At 58.1% G+C, this 26681-nt stretch overlaps 1 protein-coding gene across 1 annotated transcript in view; it reads left to right on the top strand.

The window, feature by feature from the left end:
- The first annotated feature begins 304 nt into the window (after positions 1–304).
- Positions 305–26681, top strand: part of EFNA2 (ephrin A2) — a 37296-nt gene continuing 10919 nt past the window's right edge. The window contains exon 1 of the mRNA XM_061359541.1: positions 305–490. Coding sequence (XP_061215525.1) covers positions 369–490 — 122 coding nt within the window. The 5' untranslated portion in view covers positions 305–368. The remainder of the gene's footprint in view (positions 491–26681) is intronic.

Raw genomic sequence — 26681 nt, 5'->3', positions numbered from 1 at the left:
CCGCTCCCGCCCCGCAGGTGCGGCGGCAGCGCCGGGGCTCGGTACCGGGCGGGGACGGGAGGGACGGGGAAGGGGGGGGGGTGCTCGGAGGAACTTGGCCGAAGTTCGGCGCCGGAGGGGGGGAGGCCCCCGGTGCCGGGGCGATCCCGGGGCCCGTCCCCGCCGCCCCGGGCTCGGGATGCGGCTGCCCCGGTGCCGCCGCGCCGCGGCCGCCCCCAACTTTCCCCGCTGACGGCGCCCGGGGCCGCGGGCGATGGTGAGGGCCGCCCGCCCGCCCGCCGCCGCCCGCCGCCGGCCCCAGGGCTCCGCCGGCCGCCGCCCCGCCGCCCGTTGAAGCGGCCGGAGCCGCGCCCGCAGCGGCCGGGACGATGCCGCGCTGGGAGGCGGCCGCGCTGCTCGCCGCGCTCGTCGGCGTCTGCGTCTGGACCGACGAGACCGGGAAAGTTATCTCGGACCGGTACGCTGTCTACTGGAACGGGAGCAACCCCAGGTGAGCCGGGGCGGCGGGGCCGGGCTGCAGCGCTGTGGGGTGGGGGGGGGCGGACGGTTCGGGCTTCACTCCCCACCCTCCGGTCGGTGACAGGCGGCCGCCGCCGTCCGTTGCGGGTCCAGCCCCCGCTGTGCTCCGTTAAAACCGGGGGGAGGCCCCCGAGGGGTCGGCGCGGGTCCCGTTGCCCCCTCCGAAAGTTCTCCCAGGGACCCGGTTGGGAGCGGTCCCCGGGGGCTGCGGCAGCGCCGGGAGCATCACCCGCGGTCCCGGGGGCGGCCACGGCTACGGGTGCTCGGGGTTGGGGGAGCGGTGCCGCGGTGGTTGCGGCTCGGACCCCCCCCCCTCCACCCGGCCCCACTGCACCCAACTTCGGGGAAGTTCAAATCTCTTCTCACCCCCCGGTCCCGTCCCAACGGTCCCGTCCCGAGAGGGTGCTGCGGGACAGCCCGGAACGAGGTGAAAGGCAACGGGGAGGGTTTGGAGCAACGGGTTTGGGGGGGGTGAAACGGCAAAACGGGGCGGGGGTGCGGGGCCAGAGCTCGCAGCCGCCGCTCCCCGCTTGGTTTTGAGCTTGGAAAAGAAATGGCTGCGTCGTCGGTTTAGTTCCCTGCTCCGTGTTGGGATTTATTACATGTACTGAGGATTTGGTGTTGGTGTCCCCCATCCCCACCCCAAGCAGTTTTTATTTCTTCCCCCAACGAGAGTTTCATTTCTGTTGCTTTTCTTTGTTCCACATCTTGAAGATCCCCCAAAAAATCCCGTTGGAGAGTTGAAAGTGAGGATGAATTCGTTCTGCTCCTGGCTTAGGTGGCCAGGACCCCCCCAGACTCCCCCCTCAGCTCCCGTCTGTGCTCAGTGCGGGCTTTGACTGGGCTGGGCTTTGGGGATTTGTGTAAACGACAAAAATGACCAAAACCACGTTTTCTCCCCCCAGTTCCTCAAAGCTAAACAGGCCCTGGGGTGTCTGCCCTGAGCTGGGCGCAGGGCGATGCTCAGCTCATTTCAGTGGGTGCTGCTGCCTCCAGCTCTGGACTGTTCCATGCTGTGGTGTGAAGCGTGTTCCGTGGTCACCCATGGGTGCCCGTGCAGTGGGGCCCGGCCCTGGGCCAGGGCAGGTGGGAGTTGGTCCATGGCAATGGGGCTCATCCTCGATGCTCCCTTCTCTCCCACCACATACCCAGCAGTGTTCGGTGACACCATCGCACTTCGTTGAAGTTCCCGGTTGCCTTTTGGGATGCACGTGGGGCCGAGGACGCTGGTGAGTGCCGGTGTCCATGCAGCCACCAATGTCCCATTGGGGGGGGGACCATCCAGGCACCGTTGCCCCCAGTCTGATGCCCCTTGTGCCGCCCCAAAATCGGGGCAAGCCGGTGCCTTTGTGCGCGGCGCTGCCTTCGCGCGGTGCCTTCGCCGCGGGCCGCCTGCGGTGCATATGGATTTTATTATCCCACATTTTTGTGGGGGATTGTAAGAGGCAGGGAATTTTTTTTTTCCCAATTTTTTTTTTTTTTTGCCCATTGCAAAGTTTTTGGTTACAGTTCCTGGTCCTCCCCAGCTCCCACACTTTGGGCTCTCTTTTGTTCTCCCAAATACCAAACATGTGCAAGGGGCTCCCCGGTTAAACTCCAGCATCCCGGCTGCTGGCGATGAGGGCGGCATCACCGAGCCGTGGCTGAGATTGAGCACCCAAAGGTTCCTACAGCACGAAGTAGCCTCTGGTCCTTGGGTGACCGATGGCACGGCACCCGGTGATGGCTTCGGCTCGGCCCCATGAGCTGCCCGTGTCCCATCGCCCCTTGTATGCGCTGAGATGGGCGCTGCAGAGAAAGGCAGCGGGGAATTTCCCTTTGAAAATAGGTAGTGGGTCGTGATTACATGAATCTGGCTTTTTTTCCCTAATTCTGATGTTAGCAGGGAAAATATTTTTGAGGGGAAACTGAAGCAGAGGGAAGGAGCTGTGCGGGGTCGGGGGGATGAGCACACAATGGCTGGTGGGTATCCGCAGCCACGTCGCAGCGCCGGGATGTGACCCATATTTCCCCAACGCTGGAGCACCCGGTGTCGCAGTTGGCCGAGGCGCTCCCTGGGTGCACCTTTGGGTCTCAGGATTCGAGGTGATTTATTGGGTGCTGCAAAGGTTGAAATTGCTGTGGAGTTTCCTCCTTGGTTTCCTTTTTGAACCCAACGGTGATTTGGTTTCTGGCTATGGAGTTAGTAGAAAACTGCCTCGTCCTTAAAAACGAGGAACAAAGTAGAGATGCTTTTTCTGGTCTGTTGTTTTCCTTCTCCTCCCTCCCTTCCCTGAATATTTAATAAGGGAAAATCAAAAAGGATTAAAGAAAAGGGAAGGTGAACCTGCCCGGTGCTTGTGTGAACCCACACACCTGATCTGTTGATAAATATTTCCCGTTGGCTTTCTATTGCAATCTATATTTCATGAAAGGCAGTAATAAATCTCCTGGTCAATATGATTTGCCCAGATTAGAATAATTCCATATTTCATAATTGGGTCTAAATTAAGAAGAAGCGCTACCTCGGGATGCTGCAGTTTGCCTGTTCCGTGGAGATACTGGAGCCACTCGCTCTGGATCCCCAGGTTTCTGTTTCTTTTCTATGTGATTTTGGAAGCCTGCATTTGGAAAAGGGTGGCTGGGGCTGTGCTGGATGGAGCTCCTGCGTTATCCTGGGAATAGCTGAAGGAGGAAGAACACGTCTCTTTATAATGATGCACTGTTTTGATACCCGCAGATAACTGTGGGGTTTGGAGCACGTACAGGCTCGCTAAAGCTGTTTCATTCCCAGGGTGGGATGTGTTGGCAGGGCCAGGGCTGCTCATGGGTGAAGGTTCTGCATGGGATGCTCCTGCAGATGGGACCGGAGGGCACGAGAGCTGGGCAGGGGTCTGGCATTGCAGACAGGGCTCTTCCCTCCATGGGGTTTTGGGGGCTGTGAGGCATGGGAGCTGCCCATAGGGTTCTTGGATGGATTTGCATCTTGGGACCCGCAGCAGGTCAAGCCAGTGTCTGCTGGTGGGACAGCATCGCCCCGGCATGTTGGGGGGCTCCAGCTCCATCCCCCCCTTGCTGCTGTGACCCCCATGCAATAGGATTGGGATGAGTGTCTTGGATGACACTACAATGCAGGAATGAATCAGGGATATGGGAATCCTCCTCAGTACAGAGGGGAAAAGGTGTGCGGGACGGAGCCTCGGAGGGTCCCTGATCCCGGGATTCCCAGCCTGCAGCCTTGGGGCTGCGTCTGGAAACCTCTGGAAGGCCGAGGAAGGACAGAGGATTTGAGATTCGTTTTCGTCCCCTGTTCTACCTACAGCTACGTAATGGGCAGGTTAGAGTAATTCCAGAATGACAGTGTTCCTGCAGCCAAACGCAATTCCCGTATTCGCTCTCTCCAGAGGGGGAAATGTGCAGTATTGGGTATTTTCCTCTGTTTACAGTACAGATACAGACGCTGTAAATGGTCCAGATTTTGCTCGTGGCCTATATTTAACGGAGGTCATTTCTTCGCCTCGGAAGGTTTCTTTTCTGATTATTTTCCTTTACATTTCTTGGTTTGGTGGTGAGCACAGCAGGGGCTCGGTTCTGCTGCTCCGCACTCCCCAATCCCAGCACTGGGAAGCCGGAGGAATGGTTTCTAACAGGGGATTTACTGCAGTTGACGGGAGCTCAGGTGATGCTCAAGGACCGCGGTGGCGGCAGAGCAGGGCTCTTATGGAGGGGCCATGCACAGGGATGGTGGAGCTGGGGTGAAGGGGCCAGGCCGATGGCACCCGCGTGTGATGCCCTTCGAGGGAGCCGGGATAATGCACATTTGGCTTCTCCAGGGGATTTGGTGATGGAGAGGAGCGGTTGAATGGGATGGTTCAGGGATGGCGCTGGATGTGCCCACCCGTGTCTCTGTGCTGGGGCGGGTTTGGTGCCAGGGTGGGTTCCCCAAACCTCCATCTTCTGGCTCTGTCTGGGGCTGCCTGGGCTGGGACCTTTGGGTGTCCCCGCTCCCTTAGGCAGGACGCCCCATTTCCCCCTCGGAACGATGTGTTTTAACTCCAATGCTTGCATGGTTCCCGTATGGGCATCAGGCTGGGGGTACCGGTACCCTACCACGTCCCACGTCCTTGCAATTACTGCTCTTTTAGTTTTCATCTGTTTCATTTTCCCTTTGTGCCGAGATCATTTGCAGCCCTCCCCACCCCTCTTTTCCAGCCCGTTAAGCCGTGTTAGCTATTCTTCACCAGCCCAGGTCTGCAGCGAGCGTGGTTAATGGAGAGCAGATACAAACAGGTCCAGCGTCTCTGACAAGATTTTCTCTCCCTGCCCGTCTCCGTCTCTCTGCCTGTCCCTTTCTAGGGACCGCAATTACATTCCCTGCTGCTTGCACATTTGGTATCCAAATGCCGGCCATGCGCAGCATCCTAATGCGAGGACAGGCTGGGGCCGGTGGGTCAGCCCACAGGTCCCCCTGCGTGTCCCACAGTGGGGAGGCACAAAGAGGATGGGGAGTGAGAAGGGTGCAAAGGGAGAGGGGGTGATGAATGCCTTCTGTTACCATTGGAAAGCTTTAAAAGTGCTTTCATATATGTGTGTGTATGTGCACATGCACACATACACCTTACACATGTTAATAACACAGATGTCCAAACTCTAGCAAGGCTGTAACCACCCCGCTGTTGTACACGTATGTAATGTCTACCTGTGGGCTGAGGGACATGCCTAGCTTTGGTTTCACATGCCTATGAGGGCAGGTCTCAGCATCCCGCCGTCCGTCCCGGTGCATCCCGTGTGCCGATGGCTGTGGCTCCCGGTGTCCGTACCCGCAGCCGGCTGACAAGGTTCATCTGTCGGCTTGGCTGGAAAATTGCAGCAATTGTTCTTTAAATAGCTCCTCGTTCCTGATGGTGGAAATTTCGGTTCTTTTGTGTTAGGTATTAATCATGACTTTGAGAGGCTTCGGGTTTGATCTCGCAGGGATCTTGCCCTGCTCCGTTGATTTAATGGGGTTTATGGAGGGCGAGCAAATCTTACCCTTGTTCAGGGGCAGAGATCTTGCCCTGCTCCATTGATGTAATGGGGTTTATGGAGGGTGAGCAGATCTTTACCCTTGTTACCTTCACCTCCTAAGAGGAGTTTCCTGCTCCGCCGTGACCCACCTGAGCCCAGTGTGCTCCAGCCCCAAGTCTTGGCCATTTCCGTGGGCTTTGAGCATCACCACGAAACCAAGATCATCACCAGGGCTGCCTCTGTGCCTGTGCTGTGATCCCAGTTGTGCCCTGCTCCGAGCTGCAGCTGCGAATGGATCCAAAGCCTAAGGAGTGCCTCTGTGAGCAGGCGGCCACCACCGATGCTTTGGTCTTTGCCAAGGAGTTCAGGAGGTGCCTCTGAAGCCACGGACCCCCGACACCACAACTGGTGTTCACTGGTGCGTAGTGGGTGTTGTTTGCCAACAGTCTGCCCTGGGGTCCCTGTTGCCATCCCCACTGTGCCACCAGCTGGGTGGGAGCGTGTTGGGATGCTCCATTCGGCCTTGTCCAGTGATGCTCCTGGGCTGTTTTGCCCCCATTAGGAAAGCTGGGAAGGGACGAGGCTGTGAGGGCAGGGAAGGCAGGAGGGAGCCGTTAGGCTGGTGCTGGGCAGGGTGCTGCTGCCCTCCATGGTTCCTGGGCCGTCAGAGTGCTGTTATTCCTTCCTCCTCCCTCCTTTCCCCCTTTGCTTGTTGCTGCTGCTGTGGCTGGGCTGCTAAACAGCTTCCCATTGTTCCAGAGCTAATTACCTCTTAATGAGGCTCCTTACTCCAAAGCCAAGGAGAGTGGAGGCTGTGGGCTGGGGCTTCATCCCAAAGGGTGGCCAGGGAATGGTTTTGCCTAAAACCCTATACTGAGCCCCAAACGCCATCCCTGCCTACCGGGGTGCATTGAAAACCCCACGGGGTTGGTGTGCTGGTGCTCAGCAGGGCCCAGGAGCAGTTCCCAGTGTCTGCTCTGGTGCGACAGCTCTGCACCACCTCATCCTCATGGACGTGGGTAACCTTTAAGCCACATCTTTCATTATGGTGCTTAAACCAGGGTTCCTCTAAGCTTATCCCTTGTGTGTGTCAGGATAAATCCTGCTCTGCTTTGCCTTTCTTCTCTTGACCTTATCCCATCCTTCTCTGGGATGCTGGATTGAGCCCTTGCCCCTAACAGGGTTCAAGAGCTTTGGCTGGAGGGAGTCAATGGAGGGTCTCCACTTGCCTCATCCTGGCTCTGCCCCTGGAACCGTGCGTGTCCGGTGGGGCTGGAGCAGCGCCGTGCATGAGGCTGCGGCGGCTCATGCGGCTCCTCCATGCGCCGGATGGCAATGATGCAGCCGTGATGGGGGGGGGGAAAGGATCCTTCTCCAAAGGGGTTGGGAAGGCCCCCACCTCCGCCCTGCCCTGCTGATTGAAGCTGGGCTTTGTACCCCCGACAAGGGCGGGTGGGAGGATCCTGAACTTCAGAGCGGGATGAGGATGAGGCGGTCAAAGCGGCAACAGTGGGGAAACTAAAACAAAGGAGGGGAAATGTCTCCCTAGAATAATAAGGAAGATGGGGAATGAGTTCCCCTTCCCTTGTGCCCTTGGGGAGCATCCGGGCCAGTGGGGTCTGACCCCTGGAGAGGGCTATGGGCCTGTTTGAGCTGGTGGGAGCTATGGGGTCACCCTCCCTGGTCCAGCCCTGGGCAAGGGAATGGCTTTGATGGGGTCCCCTGGGGCAGGACTGGGCAGTGCAGCTGAGGTTGGATGTGGGGTCCTGGGCCCCCACGCTGCCCAGCTTGCCCTTGACTTGCCTGAGGCTGGTGATGGTGGTGTTGGGCACCCATGGTGTGCTGCCATATCAATCGCAGGCAGTGATTTAAATGCTGTAAAGTGAGGCTATCGATGCTGCCTGGCTTCCAGTGGCCAGCAAGACCCACATTCCTGTTCCCGAGCCTTTCTTGGATTCGTTTGATGTTTCCCTCTTAGGTATAGGGATGCAGGCAGAAACCGGGATTAAGACTCTTTATATTCCTCCCCCTGTTAAATTCTTCCCCTCTTCCCATGTTTGCTTTCCAAGGCCCAGCTGCAAGAGCAGAGGAGCAGCGAGTGATGCTGCTGCAGGGCGAGGGATGGCCACAGAGCCAAGCCATGTCCTGGTGGGAATGTGCCAGAGGGGCAGCCATGGTGGGGTCCTGCGGGATGTGGTCCTGGTGGGGTCCTGCGGGATGCGGTCCTGGTGGGATCCTGCGGGATGCGGTTGTGATGGGATCCTGCGGGATGCGGTCATGATGGGATCCTGCGGGATCCGGATGGGATCCTGCGGGATGCGGTTGTGGTGGGATCCTGCAGGATCCGGATGGGATCCTGCGGGATGCGGTCGTGATGGGATCCTGCGGGATGCGGTCGTGATGGGATCCTGCGGGATGCGGTCATGGTGGGATCCTGCGGGATGTGGTTGTGGTGGGATCCTGCGGGATGCGGTCCTGGTGGGATCCTGCGTGATGCGGTCGTGGTGGAATCCTGCGGGATGCGGTCATGATGGGATCCTGCGGGATGCGGTCGTGATGGGATCCTCAGGATGCGGTCGTGGTGGGATCCTGCGGGATGCGGTCGTGATGGGATCCAGCGGGATGCGGTCATGATGGGATCCTGCGGGATGCGGTCATGGTGGGATCCTGCAGGATGTGGCTGTGGTTGGAGCTCTTCCTCACCCGAAAACCACTGCCCTTGCTTTGTGTTTTTGGTGCTTTCCATCTTTTTCCCGCAGCCGTGATCTCTGTGCACACGCGTGTGTGGTGCACACGCATACACACATGTGTTGGTGCGAGCATGGGCTGCCCGTGTGAAATCAGACCCACCAAACACCAGCCTGGTGCTGGTCACGGTGCCACAGGTCCCGGAGGTGCACGGCGAGGCTGCAGCATCCGCATGGACCCCACCGGCATTCCCATCGCGCGCTGCAGGAGCGCTACCGGCACCCATGGAGGTTAAAACCATCACTCAGTCCTTCTGATCTCAATACAGGAACATGCTTTTAGTTCAGCTCCTTCCCCACACGACCCTGAAATCCCTCCAGGACTGAACTCTCTATTTCAGGGCTGTTGTAACTCCTCCTTGGCTCCAGCTTTGCCAAGCAGGCGAATGAGGGGTTTGTAAAGCCTGGAGATGGGAAAGACGGGTTACATCCCATCCCTCCTGAATCATCTCCTCCAGCCACTTGCTTCGCGTGGTGTCCAGCTCCATTTCAGTGGAATTCTTGCTATTTTGGGTACAACCAAATTTTGTTGGATTTGGGTTTTTTTTTTCCTCCGGAGGAGGAATTATTTGTAGGGGTTTCTTTTTCCGTTCCCGTTACACGGGGAGCAAAACTCTCCCATGTGCTAGGAAAGAGATAAAATGTTTAGACAGCAAATACAAATATTTCTGAGCACTCCGCCTGGCTACAGCTCGTTCTGCCTGGCCTCCAGCAGGATTTCTGGATGGGGTTTTATTGAGCCTGGCTTGATTTTTTTTTTTCTCTTTCATTTTATTTTATTATTTTTTAATTTTATTTATTTCCAAACATGGGGGGGGTTTAAATTTGCAGGGAAATGAAAACAGCCAAGCCTGACCCTGTCGAGACCTCTTCAAAATCCCAATTCTTCCTTTTCTCAATCCTGTTTCCACTGAAGGGAAAAAGCCCCCGCACCTCGCGCCCTGCACAAAATCCAACCGCGACAGGATTATTTCACTGCCTGAGCTTCCCGCAGTGGCATTCCCGGAGCTGGGATGTGGAAAAGGAGCTGGGGGTCCCCGTGTGGGACATGGGGGGCACAGGGAGAGGTTGGTGCTGGGTCCCTCATCCTGCAGGTACAGACCCAAAAAGGGTCGGCTATTGTTTGGCTTCTTTATGATCATAAATGGCGCATCCGAAATCACTGCAGCTCCCTGGCAGCATCCGGCCTCGCCGAGCCCGGCAGCCGTCCCAAGGTGTCATTGCCACCGGGTGGTGAGGAGCAGCCCAAGCGGCTGCCAGGGGCCATCGGGAGCCAGGGAAGCTCTTTCCCAGCCAGCTCGATAATCCCAATTATTATCTGGTTTCTCGATCAGGGTTGCTTATTAAACTTGGCACCGGTGGCTTTGCCGTTCCGGCCGCCTGCCTCGGCAGAGGGATTTATCTGCTGCTGACTGGGGAGGGAAATTGAGTGGAAAAACGTGGGGCAGAGCATCCCACTCTGGAATGCCGATGGATGCTGCTGGTCCAGCCCCGTGTGGCTTTAGGCTGCGGGAGCGATGCTGTGGGGCTCTGCCCCATCCCTGTGCTCCCAGCGGAGGGTCAGGGCAGGCTGTCTGTCCCCTTATCTGTGCTGGTGGCTGCATCCAGGCCTTCGTGTGGTGGAACCACCCCAGTTCTGGGATGGGAGCTTTTATTTCGGCGGCGTTCCGAAATGGCCGGTGTTTGGAAAGAGCACGTCGCCGTTTGCCAAGTGGTTATTTTCCTCTTGCCCTGGAATTAAAGGGAACCTTTATGAGCCTGCTCTCCCTCTTCACACCAGGAATATCAGCTTTTGCTATATTTGGGCCTTCCAGCTCGAATTCCCCTGCTCCCCATCACACAAATGTGCTTTGCTGATTTAGGTTTATTTTTACCAAGACAATTGGCCGGGCCTGGCAATCCTTTATTTGGGGAAATAATCATCATCCCGAGCCCTGTGGGGTTCTTCTATCAGGGACAGCCTCATGTGTCGGGGCTCGGGGTCCATCTCGGAGTCTTCCAAACCCTCTCCTTGGGTTTTCCGAGCTCCCGCTGCCATCGGCACTGTGTTGCGGTTGTACGACCGCTGTCGATGCGGCACCGGCTGCAGATCCCGGTCGAAACGATGCTCCGGGTTTGGTTTCCTCATAGAGAATCCAGCACAGAAATGGCTTTGGGCTCCAGTTCCCATCTGATGCCGTCTCCATTGGGATGCTTTGCGTTCGCAGGTCTTGGTTTGGCTGGAGCCAGGCGGGTGCCAAGTCCTGTGGAGCACCGGGATCCTCCTGCACCTCTGCCTGGCCCCATAAAGGCTAAAACGAGGGATGGGAGCTGGGATCATGCTCTGTGTAGCATCCAGCCTGCCCGGCCCCGGCGTTATCACCATGAATTCCCTTTGCATCCAACCGGCTCTAGGCTTTCTGTGCCTGCATCCCCTGCCCATGCCTGCTCTGAGGTGCAGACACCCAACTGCCGCCTCTCTGACTGGACCATCTGGGCTCATCCCCATCCACACTTGTTCATTTTCTGCCTTGGCTCCTTCCCAGCGCTCTCCCTGGCACTGGGATGGGAAGTGCCGGCAGGGCTGGGTGGCAGTGGGGGGGTGCCGGGGCCCCCGCAGCAGGGATCTGGACTCCAGAAAGCATTTCAAAGCTGCTTAATAATAATAAATCATACTGTTGTCTTTTAAAATAGAAAGCTTTTGGATAAGGTGGAGGGATGCTCTCATCGCTAAGACAGCAAGCTCTGTGTGATTCTGGATCCCATCTCCAGCTCGTTACACGGAGACAAATGGGTTCCTCACTCCCAGCATCAGTTTCTCCACTGTTCAGGTGAGGATCTCTGCCAGAGGCTGAATTAAGCAATTAATATATGTAGAGTGCATGGAGAGATCGAGAAGGACATCGCTCTCCCGTGCTCCATGGCCGGACACATGAGCGGTGCCGATGGCATTGGCTGCGCAGTCACAGAGCCTGATGGGGCTTCCTGCAGACACCCTCACTGTCCCGAGTGGGCAAAACCCTGGCATCAACAGGAGCCCCGGTTCCTGCTGGTGCGGGGGGAGCCCGGATGGGGTTTGCTTTGGTTTTGCCTTAAAACACTGCGATATTTGTGAATAACTTCACTTTATAAATCACCCCCGGGCTGCCTCGTAGAGGGAGGATTTATGGGCGCAGGTGGAGCGGCGGCAAGAGGAGCGTTGTTCCTGGGGACCGGGCTGGTTTAATGTTTTTATAATGATGGTGTTTGCAGCAGCGATCCCAGCGAGGGGAGAGGGTTTTCCTGGCTCTAAATCCTGGGATGGGATGGGATGGGATGGGACAGCGTGAGGTCCGGCACACATCCGTGATGCTGCTCGGGGTGGAAGGGGTTGCGGCGCTGGCACGGCGGCCGGTCGTACACCGAAGCATCTTCTGCTTGTGTCAATCAGCAGAGTGGAACTTGGGGGAAAAGCTGGAATTGGGGTTTCTGAAGCTTGGGGATGGGTCCAGGAGTCCCCTGAGCTGTTCCTGGCATCATTCCGCTGTGATGGAGCCGTGCGAGGATCCATGCCCTGGTGAGCTCAGGCTTGGACCCGCTCTATGGGGGCTGAATCCTGCCATGATGCTTAGGGAGCATCAGTACCCAAGGGGCACGATGGGTGCCTTGGCCTGTGCAATTGCACTTGGCTTTGACCCCTCAGGATCTCTGCTCCTGGGGCCCAGTGACACTGGGGTGGCCACAGCCCTGGCCCTGAGAGCGTTTGTGACTCAGTTTGGGGACACTGAGCGCGAGCGGGGCAGAGCTGGGGCTTCTCCAAGTCCGGTTTAAATCCCAGGAAGGTCTCCCTTTCCCTCCACAGCTGCATCCATGTCACACTGGGGATGCGGGAAAGCATCAGTGGTGGTCATCGGGATGAGGGGGTGCTGGTGGGGACAGGGATGCTCATCCCCACAGTGCTGAAGCGACCCCACTGGGGCTTTCCTGGGGGCTGGGGCAGCTCCATTGGGATTTTCCCTGCGCCAGCCCTGCCCAGAGCAGCACAAATGAACCAAGTAATTGGCAACATGGAACTATTTTGTGCTCATTAAGCGGTGGGAAGCGGTGGGTGAGGATGCAGCTCCAGCGCAGGCAGGGGCTGCCGGCGGTGTCCCCACGGTGAATAACCCCCCCCCGAGCTCTGGCTGGGAAGCAGAGCCATCAACTGCTGCTGTGCTGGGGCAGGGAGCATGGCCTGGAATCACCCTGGCACTGGGAGCTGATGGTGGGAAGTTCCCAGAGGAGCCGCATCCCAGCACCACATGGATGGGAACCCGTTGTGTGCAGCGCGGGGCTGCGGCTGTCACCGCACGTTTTCTCCTGACCATAAATCCCATGGATCAAAGCTTGAAACAGCAAATCTTAGCGGCTGCCTTTGAGCTCCCCTAACCCCTGTGCTGCCCGTGCTCGTGGTGAGGGGGGCCTCGGTGTCCCCTCTGCTCCCAGCAGAAGCAGGGAGGATCCTGGGGGACACCGTAAGGCAGGGAACCCCATTGGGTGTCCTTATCCCTGCAGGGGTCGGTGCCTGAAGACGCTGCTCCCTTGCACCCCATCCCAGAGCCCCTTCAGCACCCTCATCCCCAAGCACGTGCTGATGGCCATCGATCCCCATGGCGTGGGGAGCGCCCAGCGGTGGCTGCAGGCGGGGGGAAGCTTTATGGCTGTAGTTAAAGTGACTTTATGATATTGTATCTGAACAATTGCCGGCTATTATCTGGATCGATGCTGCGTGATTGAGACACCGGTTGATAACCCAGCCAGGGCCTCTAATCGCTTTTAAACCACACAGGGTCGTTTGTGCTTTCCATACAGCCCCTCAGCCTTTTCTGTTCTAACCCAGCCTCTGGTGGGGGCTCTGCCCACTGCAATGGTGTGGGAGGTACCCCCCGATTCACTCTTCACCCTGGGTGCGGACCGGGATGCTGGGACCTGGTTCAGGGGGATGAGATGCCCTTGGGGTGCTGCAGGGTCCTGTTGGGGTCCCCTTCCCACCCGATCTCAGTGACCTTGGGTGAGTCACGTCACCCCTGCGCACTTCATTGGCTGTAAAACGAGGCCAGTGATACCTTTCCCCCATCGCAGAGGGCTTGGGAGGCGTAATTAGTTAATGTGCGTAAAGTGCTTTGAGGATTAATTAATATTGTGGCTCTAATTTTTTTTCCGCTGGTAAAATGCTGCTTAAATATCTCCGCGCCGGTACCTTCCTCCATGACCCTATAAAGCAAACCTGCCTGGGGACGGCGCCAGCCTCTGCTCGAGATGTCCCCAGTGCGGAACTGGGAGGCCACTGGTGTTGGAAGGACAGCGAGGCCCTGGGGTGGGTGCTGTTTAAGAGCACCCCAGTGTGTCTGCCTGGGCCTCATCCTTCTCTTTTGCCCTGCTTTCCCTGCTGGAAGCAGTTTGTGTGTTGGGATTATGCCACTGTCACCGCCACGTGATGCTGCTCATCCCTGCCCAGCCTGCTCGGCCACCTCTGGCACCCCCATCCCCAGCGGCCTCACCCTGCTTGGATGCTCCTATCCCCACCTACGCTGTGGGAAACCGCCCCCAGCAAATCCCATATCCCAGGCCCAATCCCATTCAGCATCCTGGGGACTGTTGGGCTGGGAGTGGGACTGCAGGGGTCGGAATGGCTTGGTCCTAGGAGGGTCAGGATGCTGTGCAGGGAGCGGTGTGAGCCGAGGCGCTGCGCACACGTGTGGCATCCCCGGTGAAAACAGGTTGTGGGGAACACACCTGCCTGGGAAACTGCTGGCATTTTCTGGTGTCTTAATTCCCGTATGCCATTAGTCAGATCGCTGACTGGCAGGGTTTGTTCCCTCCGAGATGATTTCTCAGCAGCGGCTCTGCTGCGCCGCGCTCTCCTGCCTCCCTCCTGCTCCGCCGCTCTGGGGATGGAGCCGCCGACGGTGCCGCGGTCCCGGCAGTGGTTTTGGGGTCCCCGTGGGCCCGGGGTGTGGAAGGCAGGGTTAGCTCGTCTCCAGGTTGTTGGGCATCTCTGGGTTAGCACTGGTGGGAGGTTTTCCTGCATGGGGGCAGCCAGGACAAGAGCTAAGTGTGTTTCCCAGCTCCTGAGGAGCAGAGGGAGCCCAGCCGTGAGCGCTGGCATGAGATGGGGGCTTTTTGCCACGTTGGAGACCTGCAGTTCCCAACAGGGGCTGGTGATGGGTGGTTTGTCCTGGGCAGGGTGCGATGGAGCACCGGGACTGGAGAACCCATGGCAGTGGGAGCATCCTCAGGGGCAGAGCACTGGAAGGGACTGGAGTGAGGAGGAGGAGGAAGGTCTGGATGGAGCCACCATCCCGATGCAGGAATGGATGTTGGGGCTGGAGGAGGTGGGAGAGGACAATTCAGGAGGCTCTGATGCTGATCAATGGCTCCTGTCCCTGCTTGTCACCGGTTGGAGCTGCGGCAGTGTGAGAAGAGGCATCGTGCTGGGTCCAAACCCCATCCCACCATGGGCAACCCGGAGCAAGGTGGACTGCCAGCATCATCCCGACTGCCCGGACCCTGCTCCGTGCTGTTAATAACATCCCAGCAATTAAACTGGCACTAATGCAATGAATAAAAATAACACGCTGTCCTTCCGCAGCGTGCAGCCTCCCACAAGCTCAGAGGTGTTTAAAATCCCATTTAAAACCAGATCCTGCCGCCAGCCCGGTGCAGGGTGCAGAGCGGGTGGCACTGGGGGCTCTGCGTTGCCACCGAGTTGGGGTCATGGTTTCCAGCCCTGTCTCTGTGCCTTCTGCAAGGTGCGTTCGGTCCCAGTTCCCCCCAGCTCCCAGACTGGTTTGCCAACTGCCAGGTGTTAAATAATAAAAATTACATGAATTTTTTATTTTTCTTCTTTCTAGAGTTTTTTTAATCCCCAGGGGTTGGTTTTCAGGCTTTTCTCCGTAATGCAAAGAGCAGGAATGCATTCTTTTAATGGTAATTTTGATTCTCACATCATTGCAGGACTTGGAAGCTGGAATGGGCTTTCAATAACGTCAGAGCGGGTGAATTCGGGTTCTGGCTCTTCAAATGGGTTTCGGAGGTTTTCTTGTGGTTTTCCTTGCTCTGGTCTGAGGTTGGAGGGGTAGAAAGCCGCATTCATATCCTGTGTGGGGACACTGCCCTGGGCACCCAGTACAAAGCAGGATGCAGCTTGAGGGGGAGACAGGGACCTATGGGTTATGGTGTCCTCTTAGGATGGTGACCTGCATTGTGCATCCCATTGGTGGAACCACCTTCCAGCCCTTTCCCAACCTGTTCACCCATTGACATTGTGTCTGGGTCCTTGTAGACTGGGGTTTGCAGTTCGGTTTTGGCTTTGCTACCATCTGCCTGGCACAGTGAGCACCCAGCCGTGCTTCGGCCGCAGGGATGCTCGTGCTGGAGCATCAGAACTAAACCATTGCTGGTGGTGGAAAGGGGCTGCCGAGCGCTTTCCGGATGGGGGGGAAGCAGTTTCCGGGCTGCTGTGGGAAACATCTGGATCCAATTGCTCCGTGTGCAGCCGGCCAGGCCAGACCCACTCCTCCCACATGGCGTGGTGGGAGCCGCTTTGCTTAAAGAAGGATGCTCCGGGTCTTCATCCCATGTCTGGGAGCACCCCATTCCACCACCAGTGTCCCCAGCGCATCGGGGTTCCCCCCATCCCGCCATGGGGGTCCCGTTGGTTGCGTGGCATCGCTCAGGGCCGTGGTGCCTTTTGTCAGCCTCACAAAACTTGACCTTGAAGCGTCGGGCAGAGCCCTGCGGCTGAGGCGTCGGGAGGTGTCTGACTGCGGCTCCGCGCCGCTCTACCTGAGCGGCATTAGCAAGGGGGACACGTCGAGCTCGCCGCGCCCCGGCTCAATAATTGATGCGTTTTTTGCTCAGCTCCCCCTTCCGTGAAAGGAAACCCAAGTGCCGGGAGGTGGCAGCTCCGTGGGGTGGGAGAGGAGCCGGGTGATGCTGCAGCAGCTCCCTGTGCGCTGCCCCAACAGCACGTCTATGGAAATCCCTGCAGAAACCCTCAGCGCTGTGTTCCTATGGGAGCAGCGAGCATCTCCATGTGCTCAAGGGGATCCCCATCACCGGGGATGCTATCAAGGGGACACTGGCTCTGGGTTCCCCCGTCTCAGCTGCCTCGGTGCAAACCCTCTTCCCTGCCTCCTCCCTCTGCCTCTTTCCCCCCCCTCCTTTCCCCTGTTAGAAAAGCATGCAGGGAAGGGGAGAGATTTTAACCTTCTGCCTGGAACCAATTAAAAAGGTCTTTCCAGAGAGACGAAAGTGCTCGTGCACCTTTGTGTGCTGCTAACGGGGGGAAGAAAGCAGAGGCGGCCTTTGAAGGGGGGGATGGAGGTCTCTCCGCTGGGACCCCTCCGGGCTTTCAAAGCCTGTGTTATTTCTTCATTTTTAAATAGCCAAATTAAAGTGGCTCCCGCTTCCTTTCCTCCCCGTTAGCACATCCTGCGGGGAGCACGTGTCCAATGGGCACGGCTGGTCCCAGAGTGGGTGCAGGCACCCCAAAACCCAACCCGGCCCCAGGGAAAGGGACTGAGCCTCCCTATTCCTCTCTGTGCTTGTGAAGTTCATTGATGGGAGGTGATGCTGGGGGTACCAGAGGGGGGGGGTCCTGGCTTAGCTGGGCCAGGGGCACGCCAACCCCATGGCCAGCACAGCCCCAGCACGCTGCCCCTTGAACTCAACCAGCCGAATGGATGAGTGGGTTTCTTCAAAGGGACCCTCCCCCCCCCCAAAGACCTCTGTGCCCCCCTCCCCATCTCTCGCTTGAAAAGGCAGCAGAACAAAGCACAGGAAGGAATTGAGGTGGTTTCCGCGCAGACCTGAATGTGGAGCTGCTCAATGGAAGAGGAGATGCCGACGCGCTGACGCTTTCATCCCCAAGTTTGGCCGAGGGGGTGCAGGGGTGACCGCTTCCCCCCCCCCCAGTCTCTTTTTTCCCTTTCTTTCCCTCTTTTTTATTTTTTTTTATATAGTCTCAGATTTATTTTTCCACAGTATAATTCTGAAAGACAGCGGCGTATGAATTATTCATTGACCCCTAACTGCCTTTGCATACAATCCTGGCCGGGGGAGAGTGCCCGTGTCGAATGCATTTGTGTGCAGAGCGGGGCCAAAGTGAATTGGAATCAATTTTTCAGGTTTAGGCAGGGGGGGCATTGGATGCTTTTGGGGCTGGGAGCGGGGGCTGGAGCACGTGGGGAGGTGAGTGGGATAGTGGGATAGGGCCTGAAAGTGTCCCGTGGGGAATTACGCCTTTTCCAAGCACGGTTGGGCTGAGGGGTGCTGCTGATGGAGCGGGGGCTGCTGGTGCGTGCGGTTCTAGGCCAAAAGAAGGGGAAAAAGAAGAAATACCCTTTTTTCTAAAGGTCATCTGTTCTTAGATGCTCCTTTAGCCTGACTTGAGACGGGAAGGGATTCCCCACAGAGCGGGATGGCTCTGGCAGGGAGAGCTGATGCTGCTGCCTTCATCCCCATCGCTCCCCCTGCACCCTGTGACTGGTGCCACCACTGGCCCCTGGCGCGGCGGTGCCAGGACCTGCCAAAACCCACCAGGGGATAAGGGTGAAGCGGGTGAGGGTGGGGGGAGACCCCGGGCAAGGCTTTAATCTGATTAGTCTTGGAGTGAATGGACAAAGCGAAAAGGCTTAAACCCCACTGAAAGGAGCAGGGAGGGGCCTGAGAAGTGGAGACCCCGTCTGATCTCGCCCAATGAGGTCAAATTCGGCCAGGGGAACGTGAGGGAAGGAATAAGAGTGGGAAGAGCCAGGCAAAGAGATAAGGATGGTTCTGTTGGCCCTGTGACCTCCGCTTGGGCTCGTGTGACGGCGGCCGCTGACTTGGGTACTCAACCCCCTCCCTGCTCATCTTGGATGGCGATGATGAGGGGCTTCCCTGTGAGGCTCTGCCCTCCCATCCATCCATCCATCCATCCATCCATCCATCCATCCATCATCTATCTATCCATCCATCCATCCATCCATGCATCCATCCATCCATCCATTCATCATCTATCCATCCATCCATCCATCCATCCATGCATCCATCCATCCCTCCCTCCCTCCCTTCCTCCATCCATTCATCATCTATCCATCCATCCATCCATCCATCTCCCAGTATGGGATGGGACAGGGCAGCCTGTGTGACCTCCACAGCCGCTGACAGCTCTGGGTGGGTTGGGATGTGAATGTGGTTTTTCTCCAGTGAATGCACCTGAGATTTTGGGGTTTTGGGTGGGAGCAATGGAGCCACAATGGGCAAACCTGGCACAGCACCGTATGCGGCAGGACTGGTGGCTATGCCAGTGTGCAGTGGCACAAGCGCATCCTTGTGCAGAATAAGGCTTGGGAGGATGGGCAATGCTGTGGGGAGCATCACTCCTGTCCCAGGGATGGTCACTGACTGCCTGCGGTGCCTCGGGGTTGGACCAAGTGGGAGCAAAGGCTGCTTCCAAGGGGGTGGCAGCCCTCCCCTCCATCCTCTTCTCCATCCCATTGATCCTTGCCCGGATCGATGGGCACTTCCCTGCGGGCGAGGGGCAGTGCTGCCCATCTGGGCAGGGAGAAATGGCTTTTCACAGAGCCTTGAGCTGGTGCCAGCATCGATCTCGTGCGAGGAGCAGAGCCTCATCAGAGATCAATTGGGCCAGTCATTAGCCATGGCCCAGAGCGAAGTGTTGAGTCCGGGTGATGGGGTGGGAGGGGAGCGGAGGTGCCCACCCAGCAGAAGGGTCCCTGCTCATCACCGTCCTATGGAGCACGGATATCTGGCAGCTCTGGAGGTGTTGGAGTTATCCCAAGGATCAGGAAGGGAGGAGCGTGGCCGGAGGCACCATGGGGCTATCCTGGGAGCTGACAAGTGACAAGGATCCGGGCGTGTGTCCATCCCGGCTTAGGGAAAGCAGCCCCTGGGAGGCCCCACGGGGACCGGCGAGCGGGATGCTGGAGCAGTCATTGTCCTGCTGGGAGGCGTGCGAGCCTGGCCGTGGCCACCCAGGCGGTGATGGGACCCTGGTGTCACCCTGGGGACCGCAGGGGGAAAGAGGAGGGATGGTGCCATTGGGGCCGGTGGAGGGGAGAGCTCAGGGCTTGGGTTTTTAAGGAGGTCCTTGTTGTAAAGGCAGGGATGGGTTAGGGGAGAAGGGACCTGGCGCAGGCACCGCCTCTGCCCGGGAGCTGCGAGTGGAAGAAAAACAGGGAAAAAAGGAGGTTTTTAAGAAAAAAAAAAAACCCAAACCAAACCTGAAAAAAAAAAAGTTCCCCGATTACATCTGTTGAAGTGACAAATCTGCCAGGCAGGTGATTATTCTGTGTACGGATGTGCTGAACGCAGATGCCGATAGGATTAAAAGGGAAGAGGGGGGGAGCTCACCCTGTTAAACCAACACCTGATAAAGGAATAAAACCAGGCAGAGGAATAAATGGCAGCGCTGCCAAGGTCGTGTGCTGCCGGTGCTGCGGGTACCACGCGGGGACCGTCAGAGCCCAGCTCCTCGGTGATGTGCCCGGTAAAGGGACCACGGTGCCCGTGCCTCCGGCGGCGCTGGCAGCCCCTGCTCCCCGGTGCGCCCGTACCCGGCATGCCCTCGGCTTCCTGGTTGCTTTCCAGGCACGTCCCGGGCATCCCCTTGGGATGGCGCAGAAAATTAACAGCAGTTCAGATCTGAGGAACTTTATGACACGTGTATGATAGGACTGAACCAGGGCGTAATTGAATGACGGATGAGCTTCCAAGAGCCACATTTCCAGGGAGTAATGAAAAATAGAAGTGCTATTGACTAAAGGAGCTTTCGGCGGCCGGGCGGCGCAGCGCGGGATGAGCAGGCTGCCGGCAGGGGGAATGCATCAATACGGCAAGTAATAGCTCAGTTATTATAACTCTGGAAATGTCATTCAGGCCTAACCAGAGAACACTACCTATTAACTAGCCTTAAACAGAAAGCACCAGGCAGGGAGGCCGAGCTGGGAGCTCCCGATAATTGTTTTACTTCTCACGGCCCCGTCGCTTGTTCCGTTCCGTGCTCCCCTTCCCAGCATGAGCCAGGCTGGGCTCCCTGCGAGGGCAGGGTCCCCACTGCACCTCCACGTTGGCCTCTGCTTGATGCTGCCTGTCCCTCACAGGACTGCGACCAAGGAATGCTGATGGTGCTCTTACCACCTGCGGTAGTGAGCTCAGGGATGAAGCTCTCGTGCACACATCTCTTGCTGCATCCCTCCCTGCATCCCTCCCTGCATCCCTCCGCACTTTCCTCCCCGCATCCCTCCATGCATCCCTCACTGCATCCCTCCCCACATCCCTCCCTGCATCCCTCCCTGCATCCCTCTGCGCATCCCTCCATGCATCCCTGCATCCCTCCGCACATCCCTCGCTGCATCCCTCCCCGCATCCCTCTCCACATCCCACCAGAGCCTCTGCTGAGAGGCAGGTGAGCAGCAGAGATGTGATCTGGGCTCACAGCTTGGCCATATCAAGGCCCTGTGCACCGCAGACCCCTGAGGTGTAATGAAAGCCTGTGGGAGAGTATTGAGTGAACCTAAATGGATTTTCTCCATTAACACAGACCCATCATCCAGTTATCAGCTCCTCAGCACAGAGCGCTCTGGGGCTGCGGTCACAGCGCCTGGCACTTAAACCACTCTCCACCAGCGCAGCCAACATCTGCTGCCGCAGCACAGCACCCGCCTGCCGGCACCACCAAAGCCGCACGCTCCATGTGCACCTTTGAATGGGCACCTTCATTCTTGCTTATGGGGTTTGGGGTGCCCTTTTGGGGCGACAGCGTGCCCATGGTGGGATGCAGGGGGATTAAAGCCTTAGGCCCAGGTACACCAACATCCCCCTGCCATTGGGGTGCCATGGTGGGGGTCCCCATGGTTCAGAGGGGGCACGGAAGGGAGAGGAGTGAAGGGAACGGTTCTCATTCCTGCACGCAGGCGCTACCTGCTTTGGAAGTCAGAGTTCATCATTAGCCAGGAAATAATTAATTATTGGGCAGACAAAAAGCATCGCTTGCCCCCCCCACGGGGACCCTGTCAAAGGGAGCTGTCAGGGGCTGGTGTGATAAATTACAGCTCTGCTGGCTCTGCAGCCTGTCACCAACAGGGCTGGGGGGGGAAAGTCCCGCGTTGTCCTTTGGATGGGGGTCACCGTGGGTTTGGATCCTGCCTGACATCCCCTGGGGATGCTGGGGCAGGCAGGGGCCATGGGGCTGGGGTCGAGGCAGCAGGTCTCGGTTGTTCCTGCTGTGTCCGTCCTTCTGCGCCGTGTCCCCCTCGGGGCAATGTCTTGTCCTGGCCATGCCATCCCGGTTCCCACCTTGCCGGTGTTCTCATGGTGATTGCAGGGCTGCCACCGGTCACATTGCTGCTGCTGAACGCGCTCGGAGTGCTCCCACCACTGCATGGAATGCCCTGGGAATGGAAGCGTTGCAGGGTTGCAGAGTCCCCTGTGTGTCCTGCTGCCCCCCAGCCCCTGCTGCTGCCTGGGACTGAGACCCCACCAGGAAACACGGTGGCCAATGACTGAAATAGTGCAATGATGTGTGCTTGTCCCCATTGATCTGTGTGTCTTCAAGTGGGGAGGGGAAGGCTCTCCTTGATTGTTGTGTCTGCTGCTGGACCTGTGCCGTGCAGGATGGTCCAGCCCTGGGACAGGGAAACTGAGGCATGGAGGCAGTGGCTGCCACACCAGTGTCACAGCAGCTCTGTGCTAAGTCCTGCTCATAGCTCTGGGATGAACCCAATGGAAGTGGCTCCAGGGAGCATGAGGGCAGTGACTGGATTGACTGAGAGACCCAAGGGTGATGCTGATCGCCCATCCCAGCACCTGGCTGCACCCTGCCCATGGTCTGTGAGCCGCTTGGCTGGGCTCAGTGCTCAGCACACACTGCCTGTAAGCTAAAGGATGCAGATCAGGGCAGCAGTGGCTGGTAGGGAAAGGCGAGACGTGGCCGTCACCCAGTGGGTACCAAAGATGCTACCTCCGAGCATCTCCTTGCAACCCATTGGTGATGGTGGGTGCCCAAGGATGGGCTGTCCCGCACCCATGGGGCGAGAGGATGGCATGGGGCAGAGAGCCGATGGCAGCGGTGCTGGGGGCAGCCTTAATGAGTGGCAGCACTAACGAGGCCAGCCCTGGGGGCTGTTCACGGGGTCCCCCTGCACCAGACCCCCAGACGGGCGCCTTGATGTGCGTGTCCCCGCGGGCGGTGGGGGGCCCCGGCTGCCGTTGGCAGATAACCCCCAGCAGCTCCCGTCCCGTGCCCGTTATCAGCGCCCGCCCGCTTCGCCAGACGTGTTAATTAGGGCGCTCAGCGTGAGCAGCCGGAGCACGTATGAGCACGCGTGGCCTCGTGCATGGGCTGGCACATGTCTGGGCTCCGGCTGGGAGCGACGTGCGGGGCCTGGCAGCTGCGGGGGCTGCTGCATGGCTGCGGGGATGTGCATGGGGCTGGGTGTGCATGGGGCAGGGAGTGCGTGGGGCAGGGTGTGCATGGGGCAGGGTGTGCATGGGGCTGGGTGTGCATGGGGCAGGGTGTGCATGGGGCAGGGTGTGCATGGGGCTGTGTGTGCATGGGGCTGTGTGTGCATGGGGCTGGGTGTGCATGGGGCTGGGTGTGCATGGGGCTGTGTGTGCATGGGGCTGGGTGTGCATGGGGCAGGGAGTGCATGGGGCAGGGTGTGCATGGGGCTGTGTGTGCATGGGGCAGGGTGTGCATGGGGCTGTGTGCATGGGGCTGGGTGTGCATGGGGCAGGGAGTGCATGGGGCTGGGTGTGCATGGGGCTGTGTGTGCATGGGGCAGGGTGTGCATGGGGCAGGGAGTGCAATGGGCTGTGTGCATGGGGCTGTGTGTGCATGGGGCAGGGAGTGCATGGGGCTGTGTGTGCATGGGGCTGTGTGTGCATGGGGCAGGGAGTGCATGGGGCTGTGTGTGCATGGGGCAGGGAGTGCATGGGGCTGTGTGTGCATGCGGCTGTGTGTGCATGGGGCAGGGTGTGCATGGGGCTGGGTGTGCATGGGGCTACATGTGCATGGGGCAGGGTGTGCATGGGGCTGTGTGTGCATGAGGCTGGGTGTGCATGGGGCTGGGTGTGCATGGGGCAGGGTGTGCATGGGGCAGGGAGTGCGTGGGGCTGTGTGTGCATGGGGCAGGGAGTGCATGGGGCAGGGTGTGCATGGGGCAGGGAGTGCATGGGGCTGGGTGTGCATGCGGCTGTGTGTGCATGAGGCTGGGTGTGCATGGGGCTGTGTGTGCACAGGACTGGTTGTGCCCAGTGCGCACACATGGGGCTGGGTACCTGTAGGCGCACACATGCTGGACCATGGCAAGCTGTGATTTGGAGGCCATGGGCATCCTCTCCTCCCCTCGCTGCCCCTCTCACCTTTGCTGTCAGCCACCACTGTAAACACCTTCTGCTGCATGGCTCTGCCCTCTCCTGAGCCATCTGGACACCGGCTTTTGCAGAGCTCTGCTCGCCCTCCCCTGCCCCTCTGCCCTCTCCCTGCTGAGACTTAGTTTGTGTGTGGGGGGGATTGGTCCTTGGCGATGCTGTGCCCGTCCACCGTGCCCTCGGCTCTGCAGCGTGGCGCGCCGCGGCGCTGCCGGCACTAACACAATTACCGTTACACTTCCCAGCCGGCGTCTCCCTGGCAATGTATTCCTGATCTGATTGAATTTACGGGGACCTGGGCTGTGGGAATGGATGCCTGCCGCCATCCTGGAGCCGGGCGGGCGCAGGGGCTCCCATGGGAGGCTGGGGGGTCACTGCGGATGGAGACCCCCCCATTGCTGGCCCACCGTTGGCGCTGCGGTGATGCCGCGTGGTGCCATTGGTTGTGCCGTGGGATGAGGGCATCGGTTGGCCCCGCTTGCAGCATGCGTGGTGCTCCCAAAAGGATGTGGGAAGGGATGTTGGGTGACCATACCCCGGTCTGGTCGGGATGCTAAGTGCAGAGGATGGGAATGGTGCTGGGCCTGGATACGGTGTGGTCCAGGGATGCTGTGGACAAGCAGCTGGAACACAGATGGATAGAGGAGCATCAGAGCAGAGTGGGTGTCTCAGGGTGACCATGCAGCAAGGTTTAGTGACACGGTTTAGGAGTGGCCTTGGCAGTCCTGGGGTAATTGGACTTGATGGCCTTAAAGGTCTTTTCCAACCTGATGCTGCTAAAGGACATTGGAGCCGTTCGCCCCATCCTGCGTCTCAGCATCTCCATCCCTCACCCATGGGCTCGCTGCAGCCGGGACCTTTCCGCCGCCTCACTTTATTATTGAATTTAACCTCCAGTCTTCCTTACATGCCACAGTGCCCGGCACTGGTGCAGAGGCTGCTTTTATGTGCAAATGAGCCTTTTTTTGTTTTAATCTTTGACAGAGAATGTGCTGTGTTTACATAACAGAGGGCCCTGGTACTCTGGAGAGGGCCACTGACAGTGCTGGCAGGAGATGTTAAGAAAGATCTAACATTTCTGATCTCTGTTTAGCCAGAGGCACTGCGAGGCAGGCGGGGAGCAGCAGGGGAGGGTGGCTCTGGGGTGCCTGGGGGAGAACAGCTCGGCTGCTGCTGCTGCAGGGGGCTGCGGAGGGCACAGGGGACAGGGACCTGTGGCAGCAGTGATGGACCCAGAGCGCTCTCAAGGAGGCCTTTCCCTTGTGCTGAGGATGCTGCTGGAGCATCCATCCTGGTCCTGAAGCACTAACCCATGGATAAGGGGTCCCGTTGTGGTGACTCCATCCCCTATGGGGCTTGTGGGCAAGGGTCCTGCTCCCCTTCAACAGCATCTCAGGAGGATGGATTTGGTTGGGGTACAACTGTCCCTGCATCCCTTCCTGAGTCACTGCTGCACTGACTGGGCACCAGCAATGGAAAAACCTCCTCCTGCCAGGTTAAGTGGAAAAATGACCAATATCCTAACGCCTGCCAGGTTAAAATGCATTAATTCAGGATAGTCTGTTAATGGCAGTATTGATTAGTCTCAGCATCCATGTTAATGAGGGGCCAGTGAATTGCAGCAGCCGGTGTGGGAGCTGCGGTGGGGTGGAAAGGGTGAAGAACCCCACAACGGAGCTGCTGCTGCGAGGAGGAGCGGGTTCAACCCCCGGGATGGGTTCTGGCACCTGGGAAATGGAGAATTCATGGGCCAAAAGTGCGTATTTCCAGTTGGCACTGGTGGGGTTCTCTGGACAAGGGGTGACCTGGGCTTGAGTCAGTGCATCAGCAGCAGCATGCAGGTGCCGTCCATCCGCCTCGTTCCTGCTGTACTTGGCCATCACAGCTCCCATCTGTTAAAGGCTTTGCCTTGTCTGCTCAGCCTTGGTCCCAAACACATGTGTGTGTGTTACAAGCTCCAGCCTCCCTTGTAACGGGGCATTCGGGTGGGATGGGGTCTCCAAGGCAGAAGGCAAAATCCATGGCACATTCCCAATCCCATGCACAGGGATGCGCAGCCTGGCGCAGGGCCGGGGAGGAGAAGCAGCCCTGGCTTTTCCCTGAAAAGCTTCTTGTTTTTTTGAACTTCTTTGCTTTTTTCTTCCTTTTTCTTTTTCTTCTTCTTTTTCCTTGAAAATACTTAAAAGCCCCATTTCAGCGTTTCTCCCCCCTCCACTTTTCACACCACGGTCCCTGTGTGGTGCAGGGGGAGGAACGGAGCCCAAGTTTGGTTTTTCATTTTCCTCATGCAACTTTGCACAAAGTGTGTGGTTAGAATAAACTCGCTCTTTCAAGCAGCAGGAGCAGGTTTTGCTTTGGGGTTCCCATCAGCAGCACCCTTGGGGATGCCCTGCAGTAGGGTACCAGCCCCAGCCTGGTACCTGTGAGTGCCGGCGAGCATCGATTCGTACCAAAAAGCCCATAAGAAGACTTATTCCATCCATGTGCCTCCAAATTAATCTGTGTGGTCAAGGGCACATCTTGTAAGATAAGTGTGTCGTCTGGAGAGTGTTAGAGAGTGGCTGAGTGCTTCTGTGCCGGGGGAACAAGACCGAACAGTGATGGGATGCGCCTGCACCACGTCGGCTCTGCCGTATCCCCACAGCGGGAGGGAGGCTGGGATGCTTCGGCTGTGTTTTTGGCACTGGTTTGGTGAGGAGATGTCTCCAATGAGCTGTGTGTCCAGGCAGCAGGCATGAGACGTGGCACCGGCGCTTTGCCACTGAGCGCTGCCGCTTCGGCAGGCTGGGGCTTGCATTTAAGCAAATCTTGTTTTCTTGTGTGTTATAAAGGCTCCCCTTAGCCCGGGGGAGTGCGGATTGCTGCTCTTTCTCTAGATCTGCAAACAGGCTGAAATAATAGCTCCGGGTGTACCCATTTATCTCTGAGTCTATCTCGTTGTGCATCCCATCTCATCCCACTCTGTCACCCGGTCCTGTAATATCTCAGCATCTCCCTAAAGCAAAAGATGACAATAAAGTGTAAATGGGGAGTGTTGGCTCTGGAGCATAA

Source organism: Neopsephotus bourkii, unplaced genomic scaffold (genome assembly GCF_033783945.1).
Source record: "Neopsephotus bourkii isolate Nb327-2 ecotype Australia unplaced genomic scaffold, CSIRO-AGI_Nbou_v1 NB_2, whole genome shotgun sequence".
NCBI lineage: Eukaryota > Metazoa > Chordata > Aves > Psittaciformes > Psittacidae > Neopsephotus > Neopsephotus bourkii.
The sequence above is the reverse complement of the archived record's forward strand: the minus strand, read 5'-3'. Positions and strand labels throughout refer to the sequence as shown.